At 35.7% G+C, this 14024-nt stretch overlaps 1 protein-coding gene across 17 annotated transcripts in view; it reads left to right on the top strand.

Moving 5' to 3' along the window:
- The first annotated feature begins 630 nt into the window (after positions 1-630).
- Positions 631-14024, top strand: part of SAMD4A (sterile alpha motif domain containing 4A) — a 353526-nt gene continuing 340132 nt past the window's right edge. For 3 of the 17 annotated variants that reach the window (XM_074290766.1, XM_074290765.1, XM_074290764.1), the window contains exons 1-2: positions 645-943; positions 2636-2845. In XM_074290766.1, coding sequence (XP_074146867.1) covers positions 658-943; positions 2636-2845 — 496 coding nt within the window. In that variant the 5' untranslated portion in view covers positions 645-657. Of the gene's footprint in view, positions 944-2635; positions 2846-9856; positions 10078-14024 lie in introns of those variants that run through there. The other 14 variants (XR_012486553.1, XR_012486552.1, XM_074290768.1 and 11 more) reach the window with 11 other exon arrangements.

Raw genomic sequence — 14024 nt, 5'->3', positions numbered from 1 at the left:
CCTCAGGTGCTTCCTCTTGCTCCCACAAGTGTCTTTCTCATATATACCCTTTTCTTCCTTTCCCCCATTTTCTTTCCTTCCTCTTTTCTCTTTTCTCAGACTGAAGAGTTTAAGAAAAAGCATCCTCTTGGCTACACGTTTTTAAAAATCACACCTTGGAGAATGAAATTCTGATCTTGCCGGTGTGGTGCAATGTATAATGGGCGGCAGAAGTGAGACCCCGGATTCTCTTTCTCTGTTTCTCTGTCTGCTTCTCTCTCACATATACACGCACGCACCACATACAGCATACCACACATCACCCACACATCACTCACATACACACATTTTCTCTCCGTCTTTGCCTCTCTAGCCTCTTTCCTTGGCTCTGCGGTCTCTGTAATCCCTCATGCAGAATTTCGGAGGCCGGAGAGAGAAATTCGCTGAGCTCCACCTCCTCTCCCCTCTACTCCAAACTTCTTTTCCTTTGCTCCTCAGTTCCTTCAACCTGAGCCCCTCTTTTCCATCGAGCTCCTCCCCTAGTCACATTTAGGGATCCTCCTCTTCCACTACACCCTCCTTCAGCTGGAACTCCCCCCCCCCTCACCTCCTCCTCCCTTTCTCTTTCCCCGGGGTTGCTCTTTGGCTGTTGCTGCCAAAGCCATGATGTAATGGTGTATGTTAATCAGTAGCATGTGGAGCTCGACTCCATCTCGGTCGGCCCCAGTCCTCACTGAGCTGACACAAGAGGAGGCATCAGTGGCTGCAGCGGCGGCAGCCGAGACACTGCCGCAACCACCACCGCCCCCCGCCCCCAGTCGCCAGTCCCCCAGCCTTCGGGGAACTGGCCTCCGGGATGACCCACATCCACGAGCCTCTGAGTTCCCTACTCCTCTGAGAACTGCTCCCTGCCCTGGAACCAGCGATGCGGGGGCGCTAGCCCGCAGCTATGAACTCGGCCGAGGTGAGTGACCCTTCCCCTTCACCTCACATACTTCTGGGGAACTACGGCGAGATCCATTGGGCCTCGACCCAGCCCAGGGCTTCCTCTTCTGCTTGTGAAGTTTGGATAACCAGGAAGGCAGTGTGGGTGAGGTAGGGGATGCTTGAAGCCCGAATTGCTCTGAGAGTTGGTCTAGAGTCTGGGCACCTCTCTTCCCACTTCCAGATCCAATCCTTAAGACTTTAAGAAGATGAGGGAGAAAAGATGAGGGTAGCACGGAAAAGCCTTAGGAACCTAACTTTTTTTCTCTGCTATCAACGTTTGGGGGCGTGTGCTGGCAGCGCGGAACCGCATTCTCCCCGAAGCTCCCTATTCTTCTAATGAAACCATTCCGGGCTCGGGCGGCCCAGAAGCCGCCAGGGTGTTTCGCCGGAAAGTCTTTTTGGAGATGCCTGTGGGGAGGGGAAATGTGGAGAGGCTCTGTGCCAGACCCACCCACCCTGCCGGGAGGAAGAGAAAAAAGGGGTGTTAAAATGCTTTTATTTTTATTTTAGTATCATGTCAGGATTTTTTTCTAAACGGATGATGGAAGAGGTAGGGTAATAGAAGGAGGGAGGGAAGTCTGGAAGCTCATTGCTCCTGCAGGTTGTGTCTTAAGGCTTGGGTGGGAAGAGTTTATTTTTGTCTTTTGCTGCTGCTGCTCAAGGCCTAGATTCAAAGAGGAGTCTGGTGGTTGGAGATGCTGGTTGGTGTAGATGGAGTGGCAGTCTCTAGGCTGCTTCTCCGGGAGGAGGAGGAGGGAAAAGAAGGAAGAAAGGGACCTGGATTCTTGAGGGGATCTCCTCCCCCCCGGCGTATTGTTAGTTTTCATTGCTCGAATGATCTGTTGCAGTTAGCGGTATCAGGTATAATCCCTAAACTCCTCAGGGAAGAGAAACCCGTATGCAGCAGGAAGAGGCAATAGCCGCAGTAGCAGCAGCAGCAGCAGCAGCAACAGGAAGCTGCTGGGCTATTCTGTACCTTAGTAGGGAGGTTTCTTTAAATCTCTCCTGTGGAAATCTCGTTATCTCTGTCAGGATTGCATGCGGAGGGGAGGGGGCGGGGGGCGGAGGAGAGGGGTGTTATTTTTAATTTTTACTGCCCTACACATCTTCCCCCGTCCCCTCCTCCCCCATACACTACTCAAATTATTGATCTGAAATCTCCTAAAATACATTGTGAAGCGGGAGACTATCCCATTGAATCATGCCATTCTCCTTATCTCCGCGGGAGTCTAAGAGCAGCCAATTTCTTTCTTTCCAGTTGTGAACCTTGGGAATTTGAGTGTGAAGAGGGTCTGACCTGTTGCCCAGGGGAAAAGAGAGCTGAAAACGTCTGAAATCCCTGGCTGTGAGAGAGGGGGGAGTGGGGAAGGGGAGGGAAGAGCTGTACAGTTGTGTGCCTTGTGGAGATTTTTTTTCCATATTAAAAAAAAAAAAAATCCCTTGCTACCGTCATCTTCGTTGAAGAAATCAGCAAGAATTACTGACGCATAACTGAAGAAAGAAGTGAACATACCCATGCACCAGAGGCCTTTTTTTTTTTTTTTTTTTTTAATCTCCCTAAAAGGACGTTATTCTGGTGATCATTGAAGTTGCAACTCCAGTAAACTTTGAGGTGGGGGCAGGGCGGGAGGGGGATTTATATTTGTTTTTCACCTCTCTCCCACTGAAGCTTCCCCTCTAATCATGATGTTTCGAGATCAAGTCGGAGTGCTGGCAGGTTGGTTTAAAGGCTGGAATGAATGTGAACAGACTGTTGCTTTGCTGTCCCTTTTAAAGCGGGTGAGCAGGACTCAGGCTCGATTTCTTCAGATCTGCCTGGAGCATTCCCTGGCGGACTGCACTGAGCTTCACATTCTTGAAGGAGAAGCCAATAACCCCGGTAAGTTTGGTGCAACCAATACATTTTGACTACTAACTTGTGCTCTTAGACCTCTCCTCCTTCTAGCCTCTGTTCCCTCCCCTGTGACAACAGAAGCAAGGGGACTAGAATGTACTAGCTGATAATTTCTTTATATATAAGTTTTCCCATCCCCACCGTTTTCCCCTTAATTCGGGGGACTTACCTGAACTTGATTTTTTTCTTTTTTTGCACAAGTGAACTACTTCAGTCCATTTGGTTTTGTAATTGGAGTTACAAATATGCTAACTGGTAGCATGAATGATTGATTTTTTTCTTTCATGCAGTTTCCTATGAAATAAGTAAGTCAGATCACGTAGAGTCTGGGTTTTCTGGGTTTCTTTTGGATAATGTGGCTTGCTTGATTTAAACAACATAGGAATAAGCCCAGTATGGCCTCTAGGAACTCATTATGTTGCTTCAGTATGATTTGTAAAGAACAGATAATAAAAATAAAATTAATATTTTCATTCCTTCACTTATTTCCTCCCTCTTTCCTCCCCTCAGTTCTTTCTCAGAATTTTGTTTTAGAGTAATTTGTTCTCGGGACTTGATACATTATACTATTAAAAAGATAGTGAATGCACTTTATAGTGTTGTAAGTGACCTTAACCACAATGAAGTACCTGGAGATATTCCCTCACTTGGGGACATCCAGAGCAACTGGAAGTTTCACCTTTTACCTCCTCCACCCTACTTACATTTTTAAGCATTTCATAACTATTTCTGGAGCCTTATTAGCCCCACTCCATGTAAATGAGCCTTTTGTTACCCAGACTCACCTGAGTTACCTTTAGGTAACCTATTTGGAATTTATGCAGATATACAATTCATTTATATTTGTGTTTTTAATAAAGAAATTATTGAAAACTGCATTTTCAGATTTTTTTTGTTTTTGCACTTATTCAAGTATTGTAGATTGCTAATACAGCTAGAAAATTCAATGCCTTTTTTGCTAGCTTTGTGGAGAGAGGTTTTAAAATAAGTTGTGTTCTGGTAGAGGAAAAAAGTCTGTAGAATGAGTTTTTGAATAGGTGAAATTCTTTAGGCCTTATTGCGGCAGGATACTGAACAGAGTCCCCAGTGTTTACTCAAGAGAAAAGAATGCACGGTCCTTCTCCAGCTGTTCCATATTAGAGCATTGAGCCTGCAAGATTTGGCAGATGTCTATGCTGCCATTTAATGATATTATCCAGTATAATAAAGTTAGACCTAGGATTCATTTAAGTATGTCTTTAGAAAAGAAAGAAAAGAGTTGTCCTGTTTTACAGTTCTGTAATCAGAATGATGAAAAATTTAGAATGGGAAATGTCCTTATGTAGAGTCTTCAATCTAGAAGAGATTTTTAGTTGTCTCTATGATGATTCTAGAATATATCCCTTTTTAAGATAACTATATAAAAGGAGATTCCACAGCTTCCCTTTGAGAAACCCATAGTTTAATAACACTCAGTATTGCTTATGTATATGCTCATGAAAAATGTTGTATCCAAGAAAATGATTCTACCACATTTATATAAAACCAAAATAATTATTTGTTATCTTTAAATTGTTCTCTAACAGAACAGAGCTAGTTGCCTGGCATGCAAATTTACTTTTGCTTCTCTAGGTTTAATAAATACTATTATATAAAACATTTAAATTTTATTGTTAATAAAAGCTGAAAGTACAGTGATTCTTATGTAATATTATTAAACTTTTCAATAATTGGAGAACAGCTTTTAAATTATAAGAAAATATGGCACCCAAGGTAATTTTTAAAAATCCTTTAACTTAAAGGAATTTTAGTATAGTGACTGAAACTTCCATGTCAGATTTGGAACTCAATTACTTAACTTTGTGATAGGAATTTCTCATTTTGAAAAAAAAATTCAGAAGTATTATAAGTTAGTAAACTAAAATGTCGAAGCACCTCATTTTTCAGAATGACACAGCTGTTTCTTTCTCTTTTGTTACTCAAATTTTAAATAATGATTCAAGTTTAATACCTGGTCATAAAGCTACTAACATAAAAATAAAAATGGCTAGTGATAGTAGAAAACCAGTTAAGAAAAATAAGCCTTTCTTGATAAATTTCCAGTTATAAATTAATAAATTTAGCATCTTTCTGTTTCTGGATTTACACGTTAGTGGCATAAATAAGCATGTTTGACCTATTCCTCTATTATGTTTTTTTCATTAAGGAAGTTCTGGCTGAATGAATCATTTTACTTTTGTAGGTGATATTTAATTTCCTTTTGGAATTTTGAGGTTAATAAGATTTAGAGTAATATTTCAGCTATATAGTACTCAGCTATCAACAACACAGTCCATATAAAACTTATATGTATTTATGTTATAAATCATAATTTAGAACCAAGATGCAGAGAAAACAAGGCTTTTGAGTAGCAGACACCAAGCTCCTGTGTAAATTTGTGCACTTTATTCATAGGAGAGTGCCTTAAGCCCTTATAAAAACATTTTCAGTCTTGCTTAACACTTAGTTTAAACAAACTTCTTTAGCTGATCTCCAAACCCATCACTGAATAGAAGCAAAAATGTTATTAGAGAACTGAAAAGCTATCATTCTCATGTATACACATGTAAACCAATAAATAAACCTGATGAAAAAGCAAGAAATGGAAAAAACTTATGAAGTAACAAAAATTCAAAAAGCAATTCAAATTATTGCCATTTTGCTTTAGGGCACACATCTTAATATATCCAGGGGTACCCTGATCATTCAACAGTTACATTTAGCAAATCCTTGAGGTCAAATATGTGTACCACTTTTCATTTCTGTATCCTCAGTACATGGGTATTAAATAAATATAGGTACAAATAAGCACCTCTTGCAATTGCTTAAAATTTAAGTAGTTTTCAAATTGCAGTCCAGGAACCTCTAGGAGTTCTTGGGATTCTTTTTAGGGTATCCATGAGGTAAAAATTCTTTTCATAATAATATTAAGATGTTAAAATTTCTAATATGGTAAATATCAATAGAAATAACACATCATCATCCAGAGCTCTTTGGGATCCAAAGAATTTCTGAGTTTAAAGAGACTTCTGAGACTAAAAAGTTTGCCTTAGATAATATCTCTGTCAAATGCTAATTTGCATGATATAGAAATGTAGTACTGTCTGCAAGCCAAGGTACTTTGAGTAAATTTATCTTAGACTAAATCACAGATTTTAAGAATTGGAAGAAACCTGAGTAGCTATTTGTTTCAACTCCTATACTGTTTTAAGCAGGGCTTCTTAAATTTTTTCCACTTGTGCTATTTTCTTGCCTAAGAATTTTTACATGACCCCATTGGGATCATGAACCACAGTTTAAGAAGTTTTGATCTAGAGGATCAATACTCATTATTGAGAAGGAAATATTCCTAAAGAAGTAAAGAACAATTAATTAAAATTTCCTAATTTGGTGAACATTTCCCTTTTTTTTAAAAATTAATTGTGTTTTTTTTTAGTTGTACATGTATATTAACTTTTTAAATACACATTTTTTCATGAATCATGTTGGAAAAGAAAAATCAGAACAAAGAATGTTTCCCTTAAGAGCTCCCTAGTCTACCTTGGTTCAGATTATCTCCCTAAGAAGCAACTTTTCCTGGAGGAAAGTACTTAGTGCACAAAACCACAACTTTGCTAAGTGTATGTAATTCCCCTGAATTATGGTTCACAATTGTTATAACATTGACATTATGGTTCCTAAATCTTTTTCTCTTAGTGTGAATCAATTCCCCTAGAATCAGATTGACTCTGATTCGGCCACTGAATCCAATATTTAAAAATCAAGGAAGTATGTAATACATCTTCTAAATGGTTAAAATAGAAAAGACAATAGTTTTAATGCTTAATGTAAAGACCTATAATGATTACTTCCCTAAGATTTTTGAATAGTAGAGATTTCCCCATACATTTTCCTCTATATAGTTATTAGAACTGTAGCTGTAAAGCAGCATTTTAATTTTTTTTTGTGATAGGTTTTTTTTTTTTCTTTTATGACTCTCACTGCTAAAGTTTGATGAACATCAATAATGGTACAAAATTATCCTTGATTTCTTCAAAATGATTATTTTAAAACAGACTTGAGTCACTACACACATTAGAAATAGAAACTAATTGAGACCCAATGGAAAAGAAATAATTTTTGGATGCCTGTCTCCTATTGTTGCCTGATTAATAAATATCAGGCAGCCCTTGGTAGTGCACACATTATAGTCCTCATTTTTATCTTCCTTAGCAATTATCAAGCTGAATTTTTTAGCTCATAATAATCACTGTTTTTTGTCTACAGGGATTGATTGGGTGATCTCTGACCATACTCTTTTTTTTTTTTTTTTTTTTGGTCTGAGGCAATTGGAGTTAGGTGACTTGCCCAAGGTCACACAGCCAGGCAAGTATTAAGTGTATGCGACCAGATTTGAACTCAGGTCATCCTGACTTCAGGGCTGGTGCTCTATATGCACTTCACCACCTAGCTGCCCCCCTGACTATATTCTTGTTAATAAGTTGTTAAGCTCTTTATACTGATGAAAAAACCAAGGCAAAGGAGGTTAAGCCCAAAGTCACGTGAAATCTCATAAAGAGTCTTCCTGACAGAGAACATTATCAACTATCACCTAGTTGTCCCATTTACACCTTGTTTTTTATGTATAAAATATAGTTATTTTCTATATTCTATTGGCTAATGTAGTTTTTATCATAAATAAAATTTATATAAAGAGTTTAACAATTAGCTTAAAATTTGGCTGAAATAACTAATTTGGGTATTTTCAATCTCAAGAATACCATTAAAATTCCATTAGACTGTGAGCTTTTCCAGAGTAAGGACTGTTTTTTGACTTTATCACAACTTTTTTTTTTTTTTTTTTTTTTTTTGGTCTGGGGCAATTGGAGTTAGGTGACTCAGTGTCTGTAAGTTCCCTTGCAGCTCTAAATCTTGAGGATCTAACTTCTATGTCTCATTTCTCTTCAAAATAGTTTTCCTTTTCTTTTCTTTTCTTTGCTGAGGCAATAGGGTTAAGTGACTTGCTTAAGGTCACACAGCTAGGAAGTGGTAAGTGACTAAGGTCTGATTTGAACCCAGGTCCTCCTGACTTCAGGGCTGGTGCTTTATTCAGTGCAACATCTAGCTGCCCCCTAGTTTTCATTTTCTTTAGAAAGACAGTATCACTATTATTACATGAAACTGATTGCAAGTAATAATTATATCAAATTTTGGTGTTTACATTCAAAATAAAGAGGTTTTTTTTAAGTAATGAAAAAATATAATCTTCTCTCAAACTATCACATAAAATAGTTGTTTCCACTATCTGACACCCATTTGGTTTAATAAAAAACAACAAAACAAAACATGGGAATTTAGATACTTTAATCTACGATACCATCAATATGGGTACTACTACCTTCAACTACATAGATCATAACAATTGATATTCTCTTATCCTATGGAACATATGTATCTGTCTTCCCACAATTCTTTTAGTTGGGGATCTATCCAACATGCTTGAGTCTTTCCTTTGAATGCTTGTTGACTAACTAAACTGACTATTTATAGGGAAAAGTAGACTTAATATAATCAGAATTTCAAGACCTGGGAGAAAGTTTAGAGGAGTCCCAAAAAGTTTAAATGCCTTTTGAAAATGTTTTATTGAAATTTTTTTTTCTTATTTCCCAATGATTCACTTTCCTCTCTTCCAAATGAGCCTTTCTCTTTTGACACATAAGTATAGATAAAAAAAAACTAAAATTATACTTTGGCATGACTGATATATGCCTTATTTTACAATTGCCTAGGGAAAAGAAATTCTGTTGTTAGTTTTCTGAAATTAAGAATGGTCACTGCTTTACTATGGTCACTGTCTTAGTAATACATACATGTGTATACATATTATAAATATATACAATATTCAGTTCAATCGTTTTTCGGTCATGTCTGAATCCCTATTTATCTTGGGAAAGATCCTGGAGTAGTTTGCCTTTTTCATCTCATTTTATAGATGAGAAAACAGACAACAGGGTTAAATGACTAGTCTATGGACATACAAGTAATAAATTTTTTATCTGAGGCTAGATTTGAACTTAGTTCTTCCTGATTCCAAATTTGGCATTCTATTTATTGTACCAGTCAGCTGTCCCATATACAGCTTACACACATACGCGCACACACACACACACACACACACACACACACACACACACACTCACACATATACAATGAGATTTTGTGGTAATTATGTAAAACTGTTCTCTTGGTGCTTCTTGCTTCCTCCTGCATTATGTCCTACAAGTCCCCTCAGGTTTCTTTAAATTCTTTTTATTCAAATTTATATTCATTCTATTGATGTTGATGACTAGCTCATATGTTCCATTGATATATAATAATGCCAAGAGATCCAGAGCCCAATCTGGCATATTGGGTAGACTCTTAATGAGAGAGTTTATGAGGAGATTTTGAGAGGACAAGAACAAGATATTGACATAACATAAAAGGACATGGAATGTTTGTAACTTGCAATTGTTGGAGATGGTATACACATCAGTGAGAGCATAGATCTGTTGAAATAGCAAAAATCCCATTTTGGGGGGTTATTTTTTTTTTTACCAAAGGACTGCCAAGTAAAGGAAAGTTCTATTTTAAAGGATAATCAATAAGTTAAATATCTTAAGAAAATTTTAAAAAATATCTGCTGAGATTTTTTTTCCTCTCTTTAAAAAATTATTTTTATTCTTAACTCAAGCACCCAAATAACATGGATAATTTTATATACAAAGCAGGATAGAAAAGAGGGTGTTAGAAAACCCCAAATCTGTGATCCAAATAGCTACATTTTCCTTTTAAGTATAAAATAAATTTAATATTTAACTTTTAAAAGCTGTCCTGCTTGTCTGTTATTTCTTCTGATTTTAAAAAATGTTTTCTTCTATGAGATTTAAAAATAATACAATCATCTTTTTTTTTCTTTTCTTTTTTCTTTTCAACAACTCTATCACTTCTTCCCTCTAGCTTTTTCCCAACAAACTGAGGGGGGAAATGAAAAACAAAGTCTTTGAAATAAATATTATCAAGCAAAACAAATTCCCTCTTTGGCCAAGTCTGAAGATATATGTCTCCTTCTGAATTTTTGCCTGTCAGAGGTCAAGAGATGGGTAGTATAATTCATCAGTTATCTGAAATGAAGCAATGTGCCACAATAGGAAAAGAGATGAATTTGAAGACCAAATGATGTGAGTTAAAATCCTAGCCTTGCTATTTACTGCTTGTGTAATCCTGAATAAATAATTTCATCTCTTTGGATATCATTTTCTTTATCTGTATAAATGATGGCTTCTAAGGTCTCTTCCAACTCTAATTCTAAGACGTATTATATTGATCAGAATTTAGTCCTTAAAAGTTGTTTTATCATGTCACATATGAATCAGTTCTTTACATGTCTTGGAAATGAGACTTTTATCAGAGAAACTTTCTGTAAAATTTTCTCTCACAGTTATTTCTCTTCTCATTTCCATCGACATTATTTGTATAGAACCTTTCAAATTTTATGGAATCAAGATTGTTCACTTTATCTTAATGTTTGGTTATGTACTCTTTTCCTAAATACACACCTTCTTTGTTTCTTTAATTTGTCTTAAGTCTTGTATCTATTTGGGATTTATTGTGGTATAAGATATATTACTCTTAATATATACCACTTTTAAGTTTTCAGTTTTCCCAAAAATTTTTGTCAAAGAATGTGAATCCTTATCCCAATAACTGGATTCTTTGTTTTTGTTTTATCAAGCACCATGCCAGTTTTCCTTTGTGTCTATATTCCATTGATCAACTTTTCAATCTTTAACCAGAGACCCAAAATGAGGAGAGCCAGAAAACAATACTGTTAGTATCAGAATATATAAAGATCGTATCTGCTAGGCCATTGTGAAATAGCTTTAGTGATAATAATCTTAAAGTTGTTACTTCATGTCCTCCACATTTGAAACCAGAACTTCCAAAGTCAGTAAATAGTGAGGTAGCTGACTGACAAAGGTTTAGATCACCTTGTTAAATTACAACCTCTATTATTTAAGGAAATACATAAAATGAAGGGCCTGTCACTTTGGGCTATTTAATGTTTCCTTCAAGAGATCTGTTAAGGACTGCACATGTTTACTTTATATCAGATTGCTTGCCATCTTGAAGAGAGTGGAGAGTTAAGGGAAGGAGGGAGAAAAATTTGGGATACAAGGTCTTACAAAAATGAATATTGAAAACTATTTTACATGTATTTGGAAAAATATATTGAGGGGGAGAAAAGGGAGATCTGTCAAACCTTGAGGTATGGTTTATCAACACAGATAATTTTTTTTCTAAACGTATGAATCTTTGCCCTTTCTCTGGCTCTTTTGAGGGATACATACAAACATACATACATGTATATATTTGTTTATATGTCTATATAAACACACATATGTATATACAATATGTATTTGTGCATAAAACACATATATGAATTAAGTTATTCTACTAGGACTTGAGTATTCTATTATCATGTAAACTTTTATGGAATGTTATAAGCTATTGCCATTTTCTAATAGAAGAAGTAGTGCAATTCTAGAGGTGAACAAAATCCTTCTTATATAGTAATATTTTTTTTTCTCTTTTATTAGAGTAAAACTTGGTCTTAATAGTATTAGAAAAATATTTGTAGATTCTGAAGTGGATAATGTTTGTATTTGATATTCTGACAACTTAGATTTATAGAAAGAGTCATACATTAGGAGTCTAAAATTCTAGGTCTGTTCTACTGTTAAAAAGCTGTGAAAACTTGACTGGAGTAGTTTGTGGTGTCTTAGTTGTCTCATCTTTAATGTGAGGACAATAATATAATATCCTAATTTCCTGAAGATAGAAGTGTCATTTTGAGGTCATTATCTAACTAACTCTAAATCTATATTAAATGAAGTATAGAAGTTTAATTTGTAAAGTAATCAGAAAACTGAATGTATGTTTCTCCAATATTTTAGGATTTTGGATTAAGAAGACAAGCTTCCTAAGCTTATTTGTTTAAATGACTAAGGCATCATGTTTTAATATTTTGGTCTTTCAATGGTCAAAAGAAATTGACCTGACTTTCATGCTAACAGATTTGAATAATAAAGTAAGAATGTTGGTTAGGTGATTTAAGAACAATGACCAAGTTTTTTGTTCTGTTCCCCCACTCCCCACAAACACCCCTCCCTCCTTTCCCCTAATCTTTATGCTGTTGTGTTCCTCCTTGTGCTGCAGTCTCAACTTCTGACCTGGCCCTTTGAAGTACTGCTTTGGGGCTCTGAGCTTCTTACTAATTAGTATTCATCACAAGTAATTTGGCTCCAGACTCAATTTATTACTATTCTATGGTCATTTTCATGCCATTCCTTCCCCACCTTTCTTACTTGAGCTTTGAGACAATAATCAAATCATCACTACCCAAACAATTTTACCCTAGCCATTACTTCCCCAGCTGTGATGTCTTTTTTTATTAGAATGTAATGTCCTTGGTGAGGAGGGATTCTCACTTATCTCTTATCATTGTATTCACTCAGAGAGGCCCACAGAAGTAGTAAAGACTCAGTCTTAGAAAATAATTATAAATTATTTTTACTGATAAACCATTCCTCCAGGATTAAATGTTCTCGTAAAAGAAACCAGCAGCAGTCCCATCATTTTACATCTTTTCCTATATGAGAGTTTTAATTCATCCAAAAAAACTAAGAATGATCTAATCATACATTAGGTAGTTATTTATAGATACAGGCTCTTACTCCCATCTACACATAGTAGTTTGAAAAGAAAAGATTTAATTTTAGCTTGGGATAAAGCTACCTAGCATTTGCTAGCTGGATATTATGGCAATGGAGATTTGAGCATATATTTAGGAAAGGAATTTAGCAGCTATATCTTAACAGACATTCCTGCAAAGAGGAGCCCACAGCAAAAACTATAACAGCACAAACCACCAAGAGTTTAGTAAAGTAATCCTAAACTGAGACTACATTCCGAACAGTCACTATGATATGAGAATGAAACTAGTAAAGCAATATTCAACTGAGACCATACAAAGACCAGTGGAACAACTTAATGGCATCACTTAGATGACACTGATGATCTTGCTTTGTTATAAACATAAATTGCCTTTCCATGTATATTCCCTCTATGTTTTTCTCTTATATAAACTTCTTTGCTCCCCCTACTAATGATCCTAGTACTTGTGAGAGGATTGCCTCAGGCTTATTGAATGAACCTTTTAGTACAACTTAAATTCCTCTTGAAATGCTTTTATTTCAAACTAATTTTGTCCTCTGACTAATTAAAAAAAAAAAAAAGTAAAACATCTGAACAAGTTTTGACTTGATAGGGATACATAGAATATTTTGAACCTGAGGTAACTAATTTGGGAGGTAGTCAAGTGGTAGGATACTCTAAATATTATACATATGTTTCAACTTGGCTTTTTCAATTGGATGGGCTTTTTTAAAGTTTTTCTTTTACTTTGAAAGGAAGTAAAAGACTTTGTACCTAATAGTTTTCTTACCAATCTTTTGCTTTCTCTGCATGAACAACTGGGAAATAATTTCTTTAAGATGTAGATAAGAAAGCTACAAAATGTGTTACTTAATAGCTTGTGACATCTTTAACTTAGACTACAAATTGATGGAATGAGTCAGGAACTCCTCAGAACTAAGTTAGGAAAAAGCCATCCTAAGTCACCATAAATTAAAACAAGTTCTTGATTTGTGTGCTTGTAAATGATTGAACATTAGCTTTAGTAAAAGAATGATGGAACTTGAATATTGGTGAATTCAATTCACTAAATGCCTACTGGCAAACTAGCTATGTTAGTCACCAAACATATTATATTATGGATATGTGTGTTTTACTCAAATATCTCAAAGACATGCCTTAATTGCTTTCAATCTTCATACCATTTCTGGAATTTTCTTTTTAACTTCATGCTGTCCATTTAATTCATGGGTTTCTTTCTGCTAGAAGGTGATTTTAAAATAAATACATATTTAAAATAATAGACTTTAAGTAATAGACTAGCAGGATTGCCTTGAAGATGTTTAATTTTGATTTAAAAATAATAAAGATCCCACTTTCTTTCTGGAACCTGACATTGCTATTGAAGCCTCACTATAACATGTTCTCTGTG

Source organism: Sminthopsis crassicaudata, chromosome 2, assembly GCF_048593235.1.
Source record: "Sminthopsis crassicaudata isolate SCR6 chromosome 2, ASM4859323v1, whole genome shotgun sequence".
Taxonomy (NCBI): Eukaryota; Metazoa; Chordata; class Mammalia; order Dasyuromorphia; family Dasyuridae; genus Sminthopsis; species Sminthopsis crassicaudata.
This window is presented reverse-complemented; position numbering and strand designations above follow the sequence as displayed.